The sequence below is a fragment of the Geotrypetes seraphini genome, chromosome 1 (assembly GCF_902459505.1).
Source record: "Geotrypetes seraphini chromosome 1, aGeoSer1.1, whole genome shotgun sequence".
NCBI lineage: Eukaryota > Metazoa > Chordata > Amphibia > Gymnophiona > Dermophiidae > Geotrypetes > Geotrypetes seraphini.
This window is the reverse complement of record NC_047084.1, coordinates 534,025,812-534,048,080: the sequence shown is the minus strand read 5'-3', so window position 1 is coordinate 534,048,080 and position 22,269 is coordinate 534,025,812. Positions and strand designations below refer to the sequence as shown.

The 22,269-nt window shown below is 42.5% G+C and overlaps 1 protein-coding gene across 2 annotated transcripts in view; it reads right to left on the bottom strand.

Moving 5' to 3' along the window:
• CDO1 (cysteine dioxygenase type 1) overlaps positions 1-22,269 on the bottom strand; it is a 52,737-nt gene that overhangs the window by 8,178 nt on the left and 22,290 nt on the right. For both annotated transcript variants that reach the window (XM_033929068.1, XM_033929069.1), the window contains exon 2: positions 2,007-2,084. In XM_033929068.1, coding sequence (XP_033784959.1) covers positions 2,007-2,084 — 78 coding nt within the window. The remainder of the gene's footprint in view (positions 1-2,006; positions 2,085-22,269) is intronic.

Here is a 22,269-nt window from a genome sequence, read left to right as displayed (position 1 = left end):
TCTATCCACTCAAATAATTTCCATTTGAAATGTACAGGAGCGACAGCCATCAGATCAGGGCTTTTCAAAAGTGGACCAGCACAGATTTGCATGGACCCCATTCTCCTTTAAATCAAATTAAAATACGAATCTATGTTTAAAGAACACGATGCATAAGAAGATCTCAAGGATAGTACCTTAGAGCTAAAAAAGTTAGCTAAATCATCTGAAGTTGGGAGGGGTAACCAAGAGGATTGCATCTTTTTGGTTACATTAAATGCAGTGTTGACAAGTTGGAATAGTTTTTAACATTAGTGCTTGTAATCCCTACTTTGGCTGAGTAATAAGCTTTTTGTTTTTCCCTTAACATTAGCTTGTAAATTCTGATTTCAGGCCTCCATTTTACTTTGTTTTCAGTTGATTTTGATTTCAACCATTTTCTCTCGAGACGTCTTACTGATCGTTTCATCCCTAACAATTCGATGTCATACCACTTTTTTGAGTCGTGTGATTGCCTCTTTATTGTATGTTGGAGGGCAATTTCATCTAGAATTGTATTGCAATTGTTTTTCCAATACAGTGGAAAATCAATGTTATTCTCATTTGAAAGAGAATCAGCCCTTTTCCAGAATTCAGATGTATCTGGTAATTTCTTGTTTTTGCTGTGACTGACTTGAATGTGATTGCTTGGGCCGTTCAAGTAAAAATAGTGAATGTAATGGTCTGACCAAAGGATTTGTGACCATCTACCTTCCTGTAACTCAATTCTAAATGAAGAGCCGGATTTGGTAGTTATAGATACCAAATCAAGATGATGGCTACCCGTATGGGTTTGTGAAGATTGTATGGCAGAGAAATCTAGAGAAGATAAAAAGGTAGTAAGATTGGCCACATCTTGGTTGGATTCTACTTCCAGATGAAGATTAATATTACCTAACAGTAAACAATGAGGAGCTATGGTGAAGGAAGGGATAGAATGCTGCATGGGGGGAGGGATGCAAGGGAGAGAGAGAGGGAGGTGTTGGACATGGAGGTGGATGAAAGGGAGGAAGAGATACACAGGAGGTGCAGGGGGAGAAGGAGGGAGATGTTGGATCCAGGAGCAGAATGGAGAGATGCCTGGCAATGGGAGTAAGGGAAATGAGTGGGAGAAATGCTGGGCTATGGGGGAATGTGTAGGAGGGAAGAGAGAAGAGACAGGGAGATGTCAGGCTATGAGGGTGGGGAGGGAAGAAGAGGGAGTAGATGCTGGGCTATAAGGGTGGAGGAAGGAAGATGCTGAAAATGGTAGAACACTGTGTGGGGGAGAGGGTAGCAAGAAAACAGATGAGAGGATAGAAATTACAAAGGGTAGAAATATGGCAATGAGGGGTACATTGAAGATGAAAGGAAATGGAGGGCTGAGGAAGGAATGAGATGGGGAATGGGAGAGAAGATGGAAATTTGATAGGTAACTGAAAAGTGAAAAAGAGAAGAAGGGTAAGAAAGAGGCAGAAAAGAGCTAAAAAGGAATGATCAATATGTCAGAGGCAGGTGTAGTGAGGGAATACACAGGAGAGAGGAGCAAAGATAAATGGATAGCAGTCGCTTGAAGGGGAAATTGCAGACAACAGGAAAGCAGAAAACAAAAACTGGAACCAACATGATGGAAAAATAAAATGTCCAGACAACAATGGTAGACGAATAACATTTTATTTTACATTTTATTAAATGGAATATGGATAATAATTAGCAAAAATATTGTTTAAATTTTGACAAATAAATGCAGAATTTTGAAATTTTTTGGACAGAATTCCACCATGAATAATAATTACAGCCTTAACTACGATCCATTCCATGACAAAAGACAATCAAAATGTTTGTGCTCTCACAGAATGTTTTACACTGTTTGCATATGGAAGTCCAAGCTCCCTTTCTTTTCTTGCATTTGGGTCTGTCACAGAATGCACATAACTAATTCATTTGGTTTATTTAGCGTGCCTTTATATAATGCAGCTTTATGAAACAAATCATTCTGGATACATTACCTGCCATGGCCTTCACCCCAGCATAATATCATCAAATTAAACTTTCCATTTCCGTGATCCACAAGGTTTCGTGTATACCTAAAAAAAAACCACACAGAAATAGCATATGATTATGTGATCCATCAAAGATCTTGCTCTTCTTTCTAGTGGGTTCCTGCAGAACTATGAATGACATCTGGAAAATAAAATGAGACCTGAGGTGAAGAACTTTTAGGACACTGAAGCAATACAGAGCAGTTCCAAGGATTCATCACAATGACATAGCCAGTGGCGTAGTAAGGGGTGGTGGTACACCATAGGTGCCATCTTGGTGGGGGCACCGGTATCCGTCCTCCTCTCTGCCCCGCTGCTCCTTTCCACTCCTCTCCTCTGCCGTGCGTGCACCTTCACTCCCCCCCTTACCTCTAGCTCTTTGCCGATATTCATAGTGGCTTAAATCACCGATTGCCAGCTAAATGCACGATATTCAGCAGCACTAAGCCAGGCAATGGCACTAAATATCTATTCTGACCAGCCCCCCAAAAGTCGGGATGGTCAGCGACGGGCCAGGAGGCAGTGCTTATGTGAGCTCCAGCGATATTCAGCCAGGGCTGGCATAAAATGAGTGGGTAAATTTAGGACAGCTCAAAAGTTGCCCTAAATTTGCCTGCTCATCTTTACGTGGGTTCCGGCTGAATATTGGGCTGGGGCCTGTATAAGTATCTTGTTGTTTTAAATTAAAAATAAAAAATAAAAAAATCCAGAATCCTCAATTCCCCGATCGCCCATCCCCTCCCCCCAAAGATGTGGCTCTCCTCCCCAGTCAAATTATACCTACCCACTATACCTAGGCAGACCCTCACAGGCCTACCTACATACCTGGTAGTTCAGTGAGGTCTTCTGGGGCAGGAGCACAGCCCCTTTGCAGCAGCCTCTCAAAATGGCCACCTCAACCTCTTGCAGCAACTGACAGTTCTACAGTTTAGGGGAGAGGGCCTGGGTCTTCTGGGAAATATAGTACAACCCTATGTCTGAATCAGAAGTATAAGTCCTGGTGGTGTCTACAACAAAACTATCAGCTCCACTCCAGCGGTTCCCAATATCAAATCAAATTGTAAAATGTTTGCTGCTATTTGTCTCTACCTATGTTGAAATCTCTGTCCAGTCTGTATAATGAGTTTATTGTAAATCTGATATGACCTTCAATTTAAGTTTCCCCTGCTCGAACAAGGGTTCTCTTACTTGTAAATTGCCTTGAACCTATGCAGGTATAGCGCAATTCATAAATAAAAGATTAGATTAGATGTCATCACCTGAGACAGGAATGGGGGAGGAGCTCTAGGTGCCTAGGGAGGTACTCAGCCCTAGAAAGCTTCCAGATAGAGCAGAATAGAGAGAGGCAGGCTTGGAGAGCTCCCAGAAGCAGGCTAGTGGGGAGATAGCAGAAGTGCTCCCTAAATCTGGCCAGAAAAAGCTGGAGAGGTTCCTCAAGGGCCCAGAGAAGACAACTCCCTCAGAGATGGCCGGGGAAGAAAATGGAATACCTAACCCAGGACACAGAGGACCCCAAAGTATGTGCCACAGAAGACCCTGAAAATGGAGTCTGGAAAAGCCATGGATGTGGTCAAGCCTAACCTGCATGCAAGACCAAGAGAGAGAGAGCTCCAGCCTGAAATGGAAAAGCCATGCTATTACTGTAGTCAGGTACTGTTTATGAGTTGTTTCCCTGGCGAGGTTTAATTTTAGCTAAGGAAACAGCAAGACAAAATGATCTGTGATATCCAAGATGAAAACTACAAAAATCAGATTTTTTAAAATAAGTCTTTATTATTTCTCTTAAAAGCTCTCAGGTATTAAACATTGCTGCCCAATGTTTTAAGATTTATTTATTATCTACATTGCTTAGCTTTTCTGCACTATGTTTCAATACTGGATTATTTTATTGTTTATTGCTGTTTATTATGTATCCCCCTCTCTTTTACAAAACTGCGCAACAGGTTTTTAGCACCGGCCGGCGTGTTAAATGCTCTGCGCTGCTCCGACACTCATACAGTTCCTACGAGCGTTGGAGCAGCACAGAGCATGCAGCACGCCGACGCTAAAAACCTCTTGCATGTTTTTGTTTTTTTTTTTAAAAGGGGGGTATGTTAATAAGATATTTTGGGTATTTGTTTTAGTATTTCATTGCCTCCGATGCAGCCAGCCAGCAAAACATGGTCATGTTGGGCAACAGTGTTTTATACCTGGGAGCTTTTAAGAGAAATAAAAGACTATTTCTTATAAAGGTCTGTTTTTGAAAGGTTTAATTTGGGACACTGTGTTTTAAGGAAAAGGGAAACTAGAATTGCTGGGTTTGTTTGCTGCATAAGGAGTGTGTGGGAGGATTTCCAAATGTAAAAGGAAATTGGGTGGAGCCTTCCTCTCTGCTCCTGTAAAAGCATCTTATAAGCAGAGATTTGCAAAAGGGCATGGCAGCCATTCAGAGAAGGAAAATCTGGAGATGTCCACAACAAAAAGAACTGGCCCCTGGTTTAGAAGGAAGTTAGACCAGCCCTGATAGCATAAGGGTGCTGGGAAAGAGACCTGCTGGGATTGAGTCATAAGGCATTGATTAGGATGCTGCAGGGCTAACTCAGCTGCCCAAGATAAGACTGTGTTCTGTTTGTGAAAGAATAATAAAACATATATTGTTCACTGATGCAGAGTTGCTTCATAGAATGTGTTGGTGGAACATGATACAGTCAGCACCAATGCTAACACACCCCTGATAATATATCTATCTACCTAACAATATGATATTAATAAATTTCTAGGGCAGACATCTCCAAAAAATATATATGTAATCAATCTAGGAACAAACATGAATTGACAAAACATTTTGAAAGTCTATAATGACAAATGTATAAATTTACAAAAAAGAGGAAACAGGTGTGCTTATAAATTGAATAGGGATATTATAAGGTATATAGCCCTTAACACGCGGTTAGCAAATGCAAATAGGCTACTGCAGAAACACATAAAGCATTTTGTGGTATTTTGCCTATTTGCATATTACTGATTTTTTTTTTAAAATTATTTGTGGGAGGGGATCTGAAAGTGTTAACCATACATAATACATGCTAACTGATTAAAACAGAGTTAATGCAATAAAATATATTTTTTTAAATCCCACAAAAGTGCTGAGTTAAATCTCAGTTTAGTTCACAGTAAAATCCCACATTAACAAGTATTAAGTCCAGAATCTAGCACATTTTAATAAAATGCCTTCTCAAACAAATATAATCACCATGTACCAACAAACCTCTATATTATTTTCAATTATATGGATCATATTTATGATTATAAAAAAAAAACACTTTTCAAATGATATTTAAATGTGCAATTGTGAAATCTTTGTGGATCAAACAAAATTCTCAAGTTAGCTTCCAACCGTTAGAACAGGGGTAGGGAACTCTGGTCCTCGAGAGCCGTATTCCAGTCGGTTTTCAGGATTTCCCCAATGAATATGCATTGAAAGCAGTGCATGCAAATAGATCTCATGCATATTCATTGAGGAAATCCTGAAAACCCAACTGGAATACGGCTACCCCTGCGTTAGAACATGATGAAGCTATACACAAGAAACAATCTCCTGGAATCTATAAGGGTGCTCAAATTTGCATGCCCAGATATGCACACAACTAACTCCCTTCCCCCCCTTTTACAAAACCACAGCGGTAACAGCTCCGACACTCATAGGAGTTCTATGAGCGTTGGAGCTGTTACCGCCACTCATAGGAGTTCTATGAGCGTTGGAGCTGTTACCGCCACAGCTGATGCTAAAAACCATGCTACAGTTTTGTAAAATGGGGAGGGGGGTAAATTAGGTAACAAGCCAATTTACATCATTAATTGGGCACTAACAATCAATTATTGATGTTAATTGCAGCAGCGTAGTGAGGGAAGTATTGCCTGGCATCCCCACACCATGATCTCCCCCTGCACACACTTCCCCGCCGCACATGCCCTTGCACCTCTTCAAATCTTCGCTGGCAGTGAGCAGCATCTCCTACCTGCTGCTCACACTGGTCTCAGCTCTCCTTCAATTCCTGATTCCGTGACCAGGAAGTGACATCAGAAGGCGAGCCGAGACCGACGCGAACAGCAGGTAGGAGATGCTACTCACTGCCAGTGAAGATTTGAAGAGGTGGGTGGGTAGATGGAGAGGAGGAGAGATGCTGATGCCCCCGCCAAGATGGCACCCGGGGTGATCCACCCTCCCCTCACTACACCACTGATTAATTGGTACCAAATTGGATTTGCATGTACTGCTTGCCATATGCTATTCTTTAAAACTGTGCGCCCAAATCATGTAGGATGCAACCCCAAAAGGGGCGTGGCCACAGGAGGGACATGGATGGGTCAGGGGCATCCTAGAAATTTGTGCACAGTATTATACACTACTGTAGATATTCCGCACTTTGTACTGAATCTGGTCCAATATCGCCAATCACATCTCCAATTAGAGTCGCCAGGGGTCTCAAAGTCCCTCCTTGAGTGCCGCAATCCAATCAGGTTTTCATGCACTGCTTTCAATGCATATTCATTGGGGAAATCCTGAAAGCTCAACTGGATTGCGGCCCTCAAAGAGGGGCTTTGAGATCCCTGAATTAGACTATGTTTTGACCACACCCCTAGCAGCCAGCAGGTGGCAGCAGTGTGACGAGGCAGATCTGTTTGAGGGAGGGGGAGGTTGATCGGTTGCTGATTAAAGGCAATTTGGTTAAATGTTAAAAAAAAAATCACTTTAAGATGCTGTGGATGAAGAAGGCTCCAGCAATGCTAGAGACCAGAATAGGAGAGGCCATAATATGAGAGAGATAATAAATCAACATTTCCAATTACATAGATAATTTTCATGAAATATGAGATCAAGACTAATAAAATAGGTGCTGGTAATAAACTAATAAAAACAAGTTATGATTAGAAGAGAATCACTTAATATAATAAAAGAAGGCACTGAAGACACGGATACCTTCTTGTCTCATCCTGCAGCATTTACTGTCCCAATGAAGAAAGAAATTAGTACTTAACAATCACCACATCCTGATAATTGACTGCTTGCTCTTTGTAAAAAGATACCATATCTGTCTTCCTCTGATCTGCACCTCTTTATCAGAAATAGGAATGCCTGATTAACTACTCCAAATGATACAAAAACACTTATGAGAGAGAACTGCCTTCCATTGACGCTTGTTATCAGGCACTGCAGAAGATAGTGGGAACAGAACTATGCAATTAAATTCAAATCAGATCTTCTCAAGATTTTTTGGTGAGCTTCAATATGCAATTAAAGTGGTAAGAAGAAAGCCATTGTTCACTATGCTGCAACTCACATCAGCATAGGGGTTCTCAACCCAGTCGTTAGGACATGCCCAGCCAGTCAGGTTTTCTGGATACCTATGTGATGAGATAAATTTGCATAAATGGAAGAAGTGCATGCAAATCTATCGTGGATATCTTAAAAATCCAAACTGGCTTGGCATAGGGTTACCAGATTTTTCCACGGTGAAACCCGGACACATGGCCTTGCCCTGTTCTGTTCCAGCCAGCCCTGCCCCATTCTGCCTCTCAGCACCACCCCGGCATGTCTTTTTTTTCCGACCTCTGGGCCGCATCTAGAGAGCCTCTAAGCATGCATGGATGCATGTAATGCCATCCATGCATGCTCAGAGGCCCTTCTGATGCGGCCAGGACTTTCCAAAACCCAGACTACCAGATTTTGGAAAGTCTGTCCAGGCACCCAGACATCTGATAACTCTAGCTTGTCAGGTCCCTAGGACTGAGTTGGGAACCATTGGTATAAGTCCGTGGAAACAGCAGTATTTATTGTACTTTCTGCCACCGAGGTTTGATTCACAGCAACAAGATGCCAGCATGTTCTGATAGTATGTCCTTAGTGCCCCCAGTGCCTCCTTCCTATGTCCCCCTCACTGCCTTCCAGACTTTGTCCCACCCCCGAAGCCAGCCTGCCTGCCTGCCTACCTCCCTCCCTCCCATCCCCCTGTGCAGTAGAACCCTTGAGCAGCATCTTTCCATCTTCCCCCCATCCACTACCGCCGCTGTGAAGCCAACCCCACTGACCCTCCCATCTGACCCACCGCGAGATGACCGACAAACCTCCCGGCTCCAGCAGCATCCTCAGCACTCTAAACATGCTGCTTTGCGGCCTTTTACTGCCCGTGATTCCCTCTGCCGTGTCACTGATGATGTCATCAGGGACGCAGCAGAGGAAATCAGGGCAGTAGAAGGCCGCGAAGCAGCATATTTAGAGTGCTGCGGATGCTGCTGGAGCTGGGAGGTTTGTGGTCATCTCGCGGTGGGAGGGTCAGATGGGAGGGTCAACTGGTGTTCGGGTGCACTGGGGAGGGGGTGCGCCGGGGGGGTACCGACTACGAATGCAATGCTGCTGCCTAAAGCACCACACCGGCAGGCCAAGCGATGCTTTTTTTTTTTTTTTTTTTTGCGCGGCACGGAGAGACAGGAAACGATTGCCTGTCCCATTGTCCCCTCACACAGCTTCGGGACGCTGTCCCTGAAAATGGGATTTTTCGGCGTCCCGAAGCTGTGTGTGGGGACAACGGGACAGGGGATCTAAAAACAGGATGGTCCCGTTCAAAACGGGACGTATGGTCACCTTAGTCATACATCAAGTGTCCTAGGAGGTTGAAAGGTGCTTCCTAAGGCGGTGTTTCTTCTCTACAGCACTGGTTGTCAACCCAGTCCTTGAGCACACCCACTAGTCAGGTTTTCAGGATACTCATAATGAATATGCATGAGAAATTTTCCCCATCACCGCAGGAACTCAATTTCCCTGTCCCGTCCCCACAAGTTTTGTCGCTCTCCCTGTCCCATTCCTGTAAGCTCTGCCTTAACCGCACAAGCCTTGAACACTTATGATTTTAAAGTGTTTGAGGCTTGTGTAGATAAGGATGGAGCTTGCAGGAATGGGACAGGAACAGCTACAAAACTGAGTTCCTGTGGGGACGGGGGGGGGGGGGGGAGATTTCATGTCATTCTCTAATTTCTATGCACTACCTGCTTGGGTATGCAAATATATCTCATACATATTCATTGTGGATATCCTCAAAACCCAACTGGCTGGGTTTTACCTGAGGACTGAATTGAAAAATCACTAGACTAGAGCAAGGGTTCTCAACTCAGTCCTCAGGACACACCATGCCAATCTGGTTTTCAAGATATTCACAATGAATATGCATGAACAAATTTGTATGCACTGCCTCCACTGTATGCAAATCTCTCTCATGCATATTCATTGTGGATATACTGAAAATCTGATTGGCTGGATGTGTCCCGAGGACTGGGTTGAGAACTTTTGAATTAGAATCTCTAAGTTCCACTGAGCACACACTGCCTCTTCTGTGTATGTCTGTGAAGCACTGTGTTTAGTGCTATACATTTTTAATAGAAGCAGTTCTAAAGAAAAATCTCTTTGCATGTCAGAAAGATTGGATTATAAAAATCCAATCTACAGTATTGAAACAGGAATTGTCAAGGGCAAGTTTCAAAGCTATGTACTTGAGTAAATATTGACTTCTCCTGGCTACACTGGCTAGCTGAAAATTACCTTCTGGACAGTGAAGAGGTGATCCCATAGGCGTATGTAAATCAGGGGAATAAAATAATGCAGGCGGGGAGGGTATCTAATATGGCAAATGAGCTGCCACACTGAGCTCACCTCCAGGGAACAAGATTCATTTTTTAAGGTTTCTTCAAGAGTTTTGCCAGTTTCTACCATGCCAAGAGGAGAGGCAAGGCTAGGATTCCCCCACTGATCCATATCCATAACCAGTGGGAGAGAGAAATGCAGCCAGCCCTACACAGCCTGTGCGCCAAGATCCAGACAGAGTGTGGGGAGAGCCAAACTCCCAGGGTCATAGACCCCAAGACTTCTGTTGAAGATTTCCTGAAATTTACAGGTGTGACAGGTGTCACAGATGATATGAAAACTGAGTTTGTGAATGAATTACAATTAAGTGAACATATTAAAGTTTAGGGAATTAAAATGAGGTCTAGTGAAAAAGTTTGAGGCATTGTAATTACAGATTGAAAAGTTTAAATTGCTGTTTTTGCACTTTAGCTATGCTAAGGAAGTTCAGAAGTTAACTTTGTGACTCTTAAGACAGGCATTTAAAGATAATGTTCTTAAGACATAGGGATTTAAAGATAATGTTCTCAAAGGTTCTCAGAGGAAGCAGGAAACCTGAGTTTTTACAGAGAAAATCTGTTCTTTATAGATTAGGAAACAACAAAACTAATTGGGAGTTCATGCTGAAGTTAGGATGTGTCTGCAGAATGCAGGCCTTATGATTGGTGTTTGAAAAACTTGAATAATGGCTATGTTAGTTGTGTTATTCCAACCTTAATATCCGTCCATATACTGCAATGATTTAATGGTAAGAAATGGGACTAGATACCAAAATTTTTCCATAGAGTAATAGTTGATTAAATGCAAAAGCCTCAGTCCCACCACTCCACCGCTGTTAGGATTCTGAACCGCGGAAAGAAATTACGTGGTGACTTTCATCATTGGCTCTTGTGCATTTACCAATAGTCCAATACTAATATCTCTAGTTTTTTTATATATATTTAAATATTCATTTTCTATTTTTCTTCAGCTATTTTATCATATATAATGTGCACTTATCTCTGCATTGGCCAATATCTGGGAACTTAACATTAGAATGGATTTAACATTAAGGATTTAAATGTAAAATTGATGTTGGGAAAGGAAGTCATGTGGTCAACTGTGCCATTGTATTCCAATTATTACAAATGATGTCACATAGGGTATAAATCTGTTTGTTCTTGCATTCTCCCTTTGGAGAGCACTGAAATTTTGTATTGGTTCTCCCCAGACATGGCAACCATTAATAGATCTATGTGCTTATTAAATGGCTTTTCCTCATGTCTGTTATTTGAATTCACAGAACGGAGTCTCTAGCCCAGTTATGTTGGGGGAGAGATTCCATTCTGGCAATTCTTTTGGCCCCGCTGTTCAAGTCTTCCAGCCTGGCTTGGACATTTGGTGACTTCCCGCTGTGTGAGGGGATTCTGTCCCCCCCTCCCCCGGACGTTGAATTGACTAGCCATATTGTGTGCAGTAATTCACTCCCGAGGTTAGCGGATTTTGGAGCTGAATTGGCAAGGTGCTCCAAAATAAGGTTGAAAATGAAAAGGGTGTGTATGAGGCGAGAGGTTGTGGCAAAGAGAGAGATTGCACAACTGCCGCAAGTCCTGATTACCTCCAGAGAAGGCTTCAAGAAGGGTAAGCAGTATATTTTGTAATATGTTGTACAGAAAAAAGAGGAAGCACCAAATAATTAAAAAAAAGAAAGAAAAAACTTCCTCAGAAAAATTTCTGCTCTTATTGCATTGGAAGGGAAGATTTGGTATTTACCTTAATAATCTTCTTTCTAGTAGATAGGCATATCATTCTTGAAGCCCACCCAGTCAGATATACATTAACCTGCCTTCTGTCTCAGATACGGTTGTTTCCAGATAGCTTGTTTTTTTCTGCCCAGCAAGGTCGAAGAGAAGGGAGTTCTTTCTAATAAATGGTACCAAATGCAAACTTTTTGGAGTTCCAAATCTGTTAGGGCAGATTGCATTCAGGTAGGTGGCTTGCTTGTTCCTCTTCATTGTATGTTACAATGGTTTCAAGATTATTTTGAGTTAAAAGGTTGTTATATGAGCAGAACTTCTTTCTCGGCGAGTGTCCCCCATACCCCTCCCTTTTATTCTCTACTCTAGGGCTGACCATCTGCTTTGATACAAACTGAAGAGGTACAGCACAGCCCAGAGTGAAGGGAGGCGAAGCTGGAAAATGTAAATGAGACTCTCTACACTGGATCTTGAGATCAGAGGTTCACAACCCACAGGTTCAAGACTCAAGTGCGTATCTACTAGAAAGAAGATCAAGGTAAGTACCTAATCTTCCCAGGAGCATATGTAACTTACTGTTTTGTATAAGTTGCATGTTTAAGTTTCAGTCTCACCCATGCCCCTCCCCTTCCATTTTCACACTTGCTACTTATACAGGTCAGTACAGAACAAAGCTCATTCAATTTGCTGCCACTTACAGGCATAAATGTACACTTACTACAGAAGTGCCAGTATTATGTACATTTACACACAGTTGCTCAGTTATAGAATTCCCTTCAACTGCTTAGTGCACTCAAGCTTAATAAAGAGTGTTAGAGTATCTTTCCTCAGTCTCTTGAGTTCTGTTTTGGAAGAGCTTCTGTGCCAGGGCTTTGAAATGAACTCCCCCCCCCCCCCCCCCCCACAAATGGAAAACTGCTTCTCTGCAGAAGATTGTGTGTGCTGAGTGGGATTAAGGGAAAGGACCAAAAAGAAATATTGTATGGGGACCCTGGGGTGTGAATTCAGTGATGGACAATCCTGAAACTCTAACATATACATGTATGATTGTATCCCAACTAGAAATCTGTTCTTTAAAACAATAGTGATTCAATCGCTATTGGCCGATTCACTGGCCGATTTTCCAACAGTGGAGGTGCAAATCATTTGCATGCGAATCCACCAACTCAGTCGCTCAGTGAGCGATTGAGACATGCGCAGATTCCTAACAGGCTGTCAGGGCTTCTGTTTTTTTTAATGGAACAGATGTTCTAGCGACTTAAACATGCACCATCTATCCCATTAAAAAAGCCCCCTCCCCCCAGCTAGCACCCCCGAGCCACTGTCCCCCTGAACCCCCCAAAATGGCAGGAGGGATGCCCACTCCCTTCTGCCCAGAAAGACCTGCCCCCAAAGAAAAAGGCAGGAGGGATGCCCACTCCCTCCTGCCACCAGAGGCCCCCCTCCCCGCCCTGCCCCCGTGCCCTGTACCTTAACGTTGGGAGCAGGAGGTACTCAAAACTCCTGCTCCTCCTTTCTTCCGACGACACTAAGCCTTAGACCCCACCCCGGTGCATCATGTGATGCACGGGGAGGGGCCTAAGGCCCCGATTGGCTCAGATGCCTCAGGCTCCTCCCTTGGGCCATTTGTGGGTCGCTGCGTTTGTTGGGGGAGCACGTTTGTCGGGTGACATTGGGGGAGGGCCGGCTGTTGCAGTGGTGGGAGATTTTTTTTTTTTTTTTTTAATTTTATGTGGCAGATATTTTGTGTGTGTAATACACACAAAATATCTGAGTTTTTGCATCAGTAAAACCCGATGCTAAATAGCCAAGCAATGCAAGTGAATCAATCACTTGGCTATTTTCCATGGGGTTTTACTAATGTGCATGATGTTAGAAGCTTCTTCTTATTTAGATTTTAGGAAATTGCTAAAGACTCAATTATTTAATAAGCTGATATCTTAACGCTTCTCTCTTAACTTAATTTATGTTATTTTATCACTTGCATTTTTATGGTCTGCTTTTTATTCTGATGCATTATTGAAATGTACGTATAGTTTCCATGCTGCATTTTACCAGGATATTATTATGGAATTGTATGTATTATTTCTTGTGTTGTGAGCTGCATACAAATAAATAATTATTATTGGAAAATGGGCGATTGAGGGGGAAAACACGCGGTGGGCCGTTTAGAGAATCGGCTCGGTTAGCAGCGACCGTTGCTACACCTGTTAGCGACAATCGCTGACTTAAGTGAATCTAGGTCTCAGTCTGGTCACTGCAGTAAAGCTCCTGGGTTAAAATTCCATGCACTAGGGGCTCCTTTTACGAAGCCGCGGTAGCGGCTTTAACGCACACAACATTTAATCGCGTGCTAACCCCCACGCTAGCCCAAAAACTACCGCCTGCTCAAGAGGAGGTGGCAGCGGCTAGCGCATCCGGCGGTTTAGCGCACAATATTACACGCGTTAAACCGCTACCGCGCCTTCATAAAAGGAGCCCTAGGTCTCCTTCCAGGACCCTACAGTCATTGACTTCAATTATCACAGCTCCCTCTTCACCTCTAGGAGCTGTGAACACTCTCTCCACAGTATCCTTAGCCCCATTTGCACTGGAAAGTAAAAGACCCAGCTTGAGGTCTATTCTAGAGTCCTCCCAGCCACTGAGTTAGTCCAAAAAATATATTTCATCTTATTGTGTACTGATTTTGTTGGCCCTTTCCACAATTTTCCTTTTCCGTACACAGCGCAAAGTTCTCTAGCATCCAGTTTTACTTCTACTTGGTGCTAAATCTCGGGCTGAAACACCTCCTGTCATTCGGGACAAGCAGGCAGTCTTGGAAGCCAGCAAAAAGGATGACAGCAAAACAGCTCAAAGAATAGTTGCACTGTGTGATGAGAAGCTTCTCTATTCTCAAACTGCAAGTCACATGACTAAGCTTTTCACCTCTTTCCCTGACCTAATTTTTTATTTTCACTCATAATATTTTCAGCACTTTTTTCCTCTATTCCCCTCATTTGATTGGTTTTTCTTTTCTCTCTTATATTTCTCTCTCTATGACACTTTTCTTCGTTTACCTTTTTCTAATCAATTGGGGGGGGGGGGGGTTGTTTCTTGGAATTGGTTTCTTTGGGACTATGACAGGGGTGGGTAACTCTGGTCCTCGAGGTCCAGAATCCAGTCAGGTTTTCAGGATTTTCCCAATGAATATGCATGAGATCTATTTGCATGCACTGCTTTCATTGCATATTCATTGGGGAAATCCTGAAAACCCGACTGGATTCCGGCCCTTGAGGGCTGGAGTTGCCCACCCGTGGCTCTCCGTGCTACAAACTGTTAGCGCAGTTTAATAGAAGAGACCCTAAGTGTAGTGCAGTTTAGTTTATTGAAATTTCTAGACAACTTTAACAACAATTGCTCAAAATACATTACGCTGATTATCTGGATGTCCAATTATCCAGATTGCTTTGGGGGTCTTAGTTTATATTTGAGTTCCCCCCAAAGTACCATTCCTATCACCCTCCCTCTCACTAGTGTTCATTCTCTGCTTCTGACACCAGTCTAGCCAAGCACACCCCTCCCCCCAAACCAGGAGACTTTCCTCCACTGTCAGCACACCCCCTACAAGAGAAGAGAGTGTTCCTTCTCCCTCCCAAAACAGACACCACCAATCCCCCTCCTGGACCCAGATGAAGGACACCAGACCTACCTTGTTTCCTTGGTGTTCTAGCAGCACGCTGAGGGAGGAGCAATTCCCACTCGCTCTTACCCATGCTTTTTCAGTAATGGAAATAGCTGCAGAAACTTCCACAATGAATATGCATTGCATGCAAATCTCTGTCGTACATATTCATTGTGGATATGAAAATCTGATTGTTTGGGTGTGCCAAAGGACTGGATTGAAAAGCACTAAATTACGGTACTTGAAATTCTACATATACTGCAGTTTTCTGCAAAGAATCTATGCAGTTGACAAAACATTTAGAGCATGTCCATCAGTTACATTGTTTGCCGCAGTATTGGTTTAAGATGAAGGGGAAGGGTAAGAAGGTGTCTGAAATGAAAATAGGTATGTCTTTAGTTTCTTCCCGAATTCAAGGAAGCTGTTGGGTTTTCTTAGGCTTATTGGCAGTTTGTTCCAAATGAGAAGTCCTTGGTATTCAAAGGGAGTTTCAAATGTCTTCTTTCACCACACTTCTTGAGGAGATGGGGAGGATAGTTTGTAGTGTTGCCTAGTATGTGAGTTGAAGAAGGAGTGAAGAACTTTAATGCTAGCAGTTAGTCCTTTGAGTTCTCGCCATAGATCATATACCATATAACACAACAAATAGGACATTATCAGCCAGCTTATTACATAACTAGTCTTTTAGCCCGTTACATTAACGGGTGCTAGAATATATGTCTGTCTGTCTTTCTTTCTTTCTGTCTCTCTCCCTCCCGCTGTCTGATTTTCTTTCTTTCTGTCTCCCTCCTGCTGTCTGTCTTTCTTTCTGTCTCTTTCCCTTCCGCTGTCTGTCTTTCTTTCTGTTTGTCTTTCTTTCTGTCTGTCTGTCTATCTCCCTGGCTCCCTTTGTCTGTCTGTCTTTCTGTCTCTCTCCCTGCCCCTGTGGCTTTCTTCCTTTCTTTCTGTCTCCCTCCCGCTGTCTATCTTTCTTTCTTTCTCCCTCCCTCCCACTGTCTGTCTGTCTTTCTTTCTATGAAGCAGCAGCATTTCTCCCCCCCCCCACTTCCCTGTGCAGCAGCCACAGCAGCATTCCCTCCCCCTCCATTTCCCTGTGCAGCAGCAATAGCATTTCCTTCCCCCTCCATTTCCATGTGCAGCAGCATTTCCCTCCCCCACCCCACTTCTCTATTCATCAGCAGCATTTCCCTCCCCCACCCCACTTCCTTGTGCAACAGCAGCAGCAGTATTTCCCTCCCTCTCCACTTCTCTGTGCAGCAGCAGCATTTCCCTCCCCCACTACCCTGTGCAGAAGCTGAAGCAGCATTCCCTCTCCCTCCATTTCCCTGTGCAGCAGCATTTCCCTCCCCCACCCACTTCCCTGTGCATCAGCAGCAGTAGAATTTCCCTCCCCTCCACTTCTTTGTGCAGCAGCAGCAGCAGCAGTGGTATTTCCCTCCCCCTCCCTGTGCATCAGCAGCAGCATTTTCCCCTATCCCCCCTTCCCTTCCCGTGGTCTGGTCGGCTCCCTTAGTCCCTTGCCGGAGTTTATTTTTAAGTTTAAAGGTGCCATGGCAGCTTCTCTCACGATCGCCGCCTGTGTCAGAAGTCTTCTCTGATGCAGGTGCAGCTCGTGAGAGGAGCCGCGGCAGCGTCTTTAAAACTTAAAAATAAACTTCATCCTGGCGTGAAGTGTAAGGGAGTCGGCAAGACCGCACATCACCTTGGGGTCTGCGAGAGAGGGACTGCTGGCCACAGACCTACAGATCAGGGATCATGGAACACGCAGGTAAGAGTGCGCATGTGCGCTTAGCGTTTTATTATAGTAGATTGTGGTTATATTAGAAGTTCTATTCTTGTTCTGGACAACTGAAAACCGGCATTTTAGTCATCCATATTGCATGGACGTCCAAATCCCAATTTTACAAAGGCAAGATATGGATGTCTAACACTGCAGTATGTCCGAATGGCAAGGAGGTGTGGTCTAGGTGTGTTTTGGATGGGACTAGGATGTTGCCAAAAATATGGACATCCAATTCTGATCACAGAAGGGGAAGGGGTGTCCAAATCTAAAAAGATGGTTACGAAAAGGTGCTCTGATTGAGCAATTCTTCACTGAATGATGATAAGAACATAAGAATAGCTTTACTGAGTTAGACCAATGCTCCATCTAGCCCAGTAGCCCATCCTCACGGTGGCCAATTCAGGTCACCAGTACCTGACAAAAATCCAAAGAGTAGCAACATTCCATGCTACCGATCCAAGGCAAGCAGTGGTTTTCCCCATGTCTGTCTCAATAACAGACTATGAACTTTTCCTCCAGGAAATTGTCCAAACTTTTCTTAAAACCAGCTATGTTATCTGCTCTTACCAGAACCACTGGCAATGCATTCCAGAGCTTAACTATTCTCTGAGTGAAAAAATATATCCTCCTATTGGTAACTTCATTGTGTGTCCCCCTAGTCTTTGTAATTTTTCATGGAGTGAAAATTTGACCCACTTGTACTCGTTCTACTCCACTCAGGAATTTGTAGACTTCAGTCATATCTCCCCTCAGCCGTCTCTTTTCCAAACTGAAGAGCCATAACCTTTTTAGTCTTTCCTCAATACGAGAGGAGTCCCATCCCCTTTATCATCTTGGTTGTTCTTCTTTGAACCTTTTCTTGTGCCGCTATATCTTTCTTGAGAGAAGGAGTCCAGAATTGAACACAATACTCCAGGTGAGGTCGCACCATGGAGCGATACAGAGACATTAAAGCATTCTTAGTCTTGTTTACCATCCCTTTATCTAATAATTCCTAGCTTCTTGTTTGCTTTCTTGGCCGCTACCGCACATTGGGCGGAAGGTTTCATCGTATTGTCTACAATGATAAAGGAAATCACAGTGGGTATTTTTCTGGTAACTTCCCAATCTTCGGTCTGATTCTTAGCTTGCTGCTTTAATCATTAAATCTAAGTTGGTCCTCAAGGGCCGCAATCCAGTCGGGTTTTCAGGATTTCCCCAATGAATATGCATGAGATTTATTTGCATGCACTGCTTTCAATACATATTCATTGGGGGAAATCCTAAAAACCCGACTGGATTGCAGCCCTTGAGGAGGGACTTTGACACCCCTGCATTAGACTATTCCTTCCCACAGGCATCTGTGTCCATTTTATAATATGGATGTTCCTCTGCTGCCACACAGATGTCTAGATCCCTTGTTTTGCTCCATTTATAATTTGAATGTTTCAGTATGTAAAATTTATGTCATGTTGGATGTTTTCAGTACATGGATGTCCATCTTACATGAATTTTAGAACGGGCCATATCCTGTTTTAAAATACATGCGAGATTGGTGTTCATTTGTGACATACGGATAGATGTCCACATTCTGATTTGGATGTCCTTTCTAAAATGCCACTCAATATCATCTGCCTTTGCAGTTTCTATCCATTTTTGAACATACCATCACTCAACAGCTGGGGTAACCAAATAACTCTGCATTAAAAGGTCCAGACTGAACCAATCTTTATGTTTGACATGGAAACGTAGTCAGCTTTACATGGGAAAATTAGGGTAAAACTTGACTAGCCTGTCTTTTCTTCACAGTATTTACTAATACAGTAAAGTGAAAGTACAGAGCAGTTGGCCTATCAATTCTGCCAAATCATCTTCCTCTCTTATTCTCTACCACTCCAGATAGATGAGTACTACTACTACCATCCATTCAGTCATGTCCGACCCTTGGATACTCTGTAGGCCAGTCCTTGCCATGCTTCCCTGTTTTCCATGGCTTCTTCCCATGTCATTCTTGATGGTATACAGCCAACGAGCCTTTGGTCTTCCCTACTTTCTTTTACTACTGACCAGTCCGAGTAGCACCTCTTTTTCTAGTGAATTTGCCCTCATCACATGCCCAAAATAGGCCATTTTCTGTCTGGTAACCTTGCCTTTCAGGGAAAACTCTGAGTTTATATGATCAAGAACATCTTTGTTGGTGATCCTAGCTGTCCATGGGATTTGTAGAAGTCTTCTTCAGCACCACAGCTTGAAGGCGTCAATTTTTCTTCTATCTGCTTTTGTGAGTGTCCAAGTCTCAAAGCCATATATCGTGACTGGGAACACAATGGCAGTGATCAGTCTTTGACTGAAGGTGACTGAGCCGTCCTTGCACTTCCATATTTAGTCCATGCTCACCATGGCTGCATGCCCCAGTGCTAATTGATGCTTGATCTCTGCTGTTAAACCGCCACTATGATCATTGAGGGATCCAAGGAAAATGAAGCTGTCGATCACTTTTATTTCTTCATTGTTGATCTTTATGTGTACTTTCTTGTTGGCGGTAGTCATGATTTTGGTGTTCTTGATGTTCAGGTAAAGTCCCATCTTCTCATTTTCTTCTTTTAGCTTCAGGATCAACTTTTTGAGGTCTTTCTCACTCTCTGCCAGTAGGGTAGTATCATCTGTGTATCTCAGATTGCTCACAGAGGATGCTGACCTTCCAAATATTTTCACCCCAACACTTGAATCATCTAAGTCTAGCTTCCTCATGATTACTTCTGCATAGAGGTTGAAAATAAAAGGAGAGAGGATGCATCCTTTTATTGTACCCTTTTTGATTTTGAACTATTGTGTATCTCCATACCTGGTTCACATTGTAGCTTCTTGATTGTAGTAGAGTGATCTGATTAACCTGATAAGGTGCGCTGGCACTCCTATCTCACTCAGTGCTTCCCAAAGAGTATACACAACCCCAGTACCCAAACCAGCACCAGCCCCTCCATGGCTTCTCCTGATTATTCCCACTCATTTGCAAATTTGTTTACTCTGTACTCTGAGATCATGCTTTGCATGTATGGCACCCACTTTATGGAATGCACTTCCACTGAATGTTCAATCTTCGTCTTTTTAAAAACAATCTAAGGATATCCTGAAAACACATTATTTTACACAGACTTACCCTTCTAGTCCCATGTAGGACTTTAGTCCACTTTTTGTGTAAGTTTGTACAAGGTATTCCTTTATATTTTACATTTTTGGGCCTCGCTTTGTCTTCTTACTACCTCCTGCTCTCAAATACTGTGTGCAATTCTGGTCACCATACCTCAAAAAAGATGTAGCAGAAATAGAAAAAGTACAGAGAAAGGGCAACAGAAATGATAAAAGGGTTGTAATGACTTCCCTATGAGGAAAGGCTAAAGTGGCTAGGGCTCTTCAGCTTGGAGAAGAGACAGCTCAGGGGTGATATGATAGAGGTCTATAAAATAATGAGTGAAGTGGAAAGGGTAGATATGAATCACTTGTTCACTTTTTCCAAAAATACTAGGACTAGGGCACATGCGATGAAGCTGCTAAGTAATAGATTTAAAACAAACTAGAGAAAATATTTCTTGGCACAATGTGTAATTAAACTCTGAAATTCATTGCCAGGAGAATGTGGTGAAATCAGTTAGCTTAGCAGGGTTTAAAAAGGATTTGGATAATTTCCTACAAGAGAAGTCCATAGGTCATTATTAAGATGGCTTGGAAAAATCCACTGCTTATTCTTAGGATAAGCAGCATTAAAATCTTTTTTGCTATTTGGGGATCTAGCTAGGTACTTGGGACCTGGGTTGGCCACTGTTGGAAACAAGACGCAGGGCTTGATGGACCTGCGGTCTGTCCCAATATGGCAATTCTTCTTATAGTTCATTGCTTATATTCTGCCTTTATCCATACTTCACATACATATTTAAAAACAAACTTAATAACAATCATACATCAAAATAGCTATCTAAAAAGCTGACTGCCAAGACTCTTCTCTAAAACTTTCAACATGTGATAAAGGATGTTGGTATCCAAGTCAAATGGTTCCCATGCATTAAAGTGCACATTTCTTCTGACAAAACAGGTGATGCATGTCTTTCAATTTTTGAAAGTACACGTGGACCTTGTTCCTTGTTCCACTCTATTGGCTCAGTACATGAAAATATACTCTTTCTCAAAGTGTCAAGATGTAATTTTTTTTTTTGAAAAGGTATAATCACAGTCTTGTAAATATTTGAGCAATAACTGATTCAAACTCAAATAAACCATCAGTGACGGTTTATACTTAACACAAAATTCCATTGTTAATCAATACATTCTCAGTATAATGTGAAGTAACATGCTCAGATCTGGAGAAGAAGAAAAAAAAAAAAAACCAACAAATTTTTAGATTGAATCAGGTTGGGCAGACTAGATGGACCATTTGGGTCTTTATCTGCCGTCATCTACTATGTTACTATGTTAGATCTGTTAATTCTACATAGTAGCCATATTACTGAATTCCGGGCCACCTGTAGGGCACACATACTTGTTGATGATAAACTCAAAAATAGTGTGTACTAGCCCATACAAATGTATGTAATATTTTATCAGGTAATGCTATATTATTGTATTTTTATTAGTTTTGAGTTATCGTTGTAAAATAATTTTTCTTCTGTGATTTTCCTTTTCATAGTTTCTTTCTTTTCAGTAATGTTTTTTATTGTAAACATATAGATATATCACATTTATATGTGGTATAGCAAATAAATTTGAACTTCCTTCAGCCCTATTCCCACACTGCCCTCTCTTTTCTGTCCAAACTGTAAACCCTGCAAGCTGGCCTGGCATTATTTTGGTGGCCTTTCTTTGGCATGTCTCTTTCTACCCTTATTTATGCCCTTTCAGAGGTACTTTCACCCAAAGTACAGGTCTACCAACTCTCACTTCAAGGTCTTAAATGCCATGACAGATCATTAGGAATTATCTTAAAGCAAAGTCAACAGGACACGACTGAAACATAAAAAGAACAACTGTTTGAAGATCATGGAAATACAGTAAAGAAGATATGATCATATCTGTGCTAATGATTATCTACTAATCTTGGCCATCAGTAACTATGGCATAAGGAATTTTGAAATTTCATGAGATTAGCCAAGACGAGATAACATTAGTTAAAATACAATCCATCATTAAGGGCTATATTTAAGCAATAAATCACAGAGTCTGTGCAGTGACAACTATAAGCAGAGGTCAAGAGCAAATTGAAAGAATAGAGCATCCTACCAACGGATCATATAATTTCCCATTTTCAAAGCTCTTCATTAGATTTCTTTATTCTGTAGAGAATGACATGGGGACGAATTTGTCCCCGCCCCCACGGGATCTCAATTTCCTGTCCCGTCCCTGTGAGCTCTATCCCTGCCCCATTC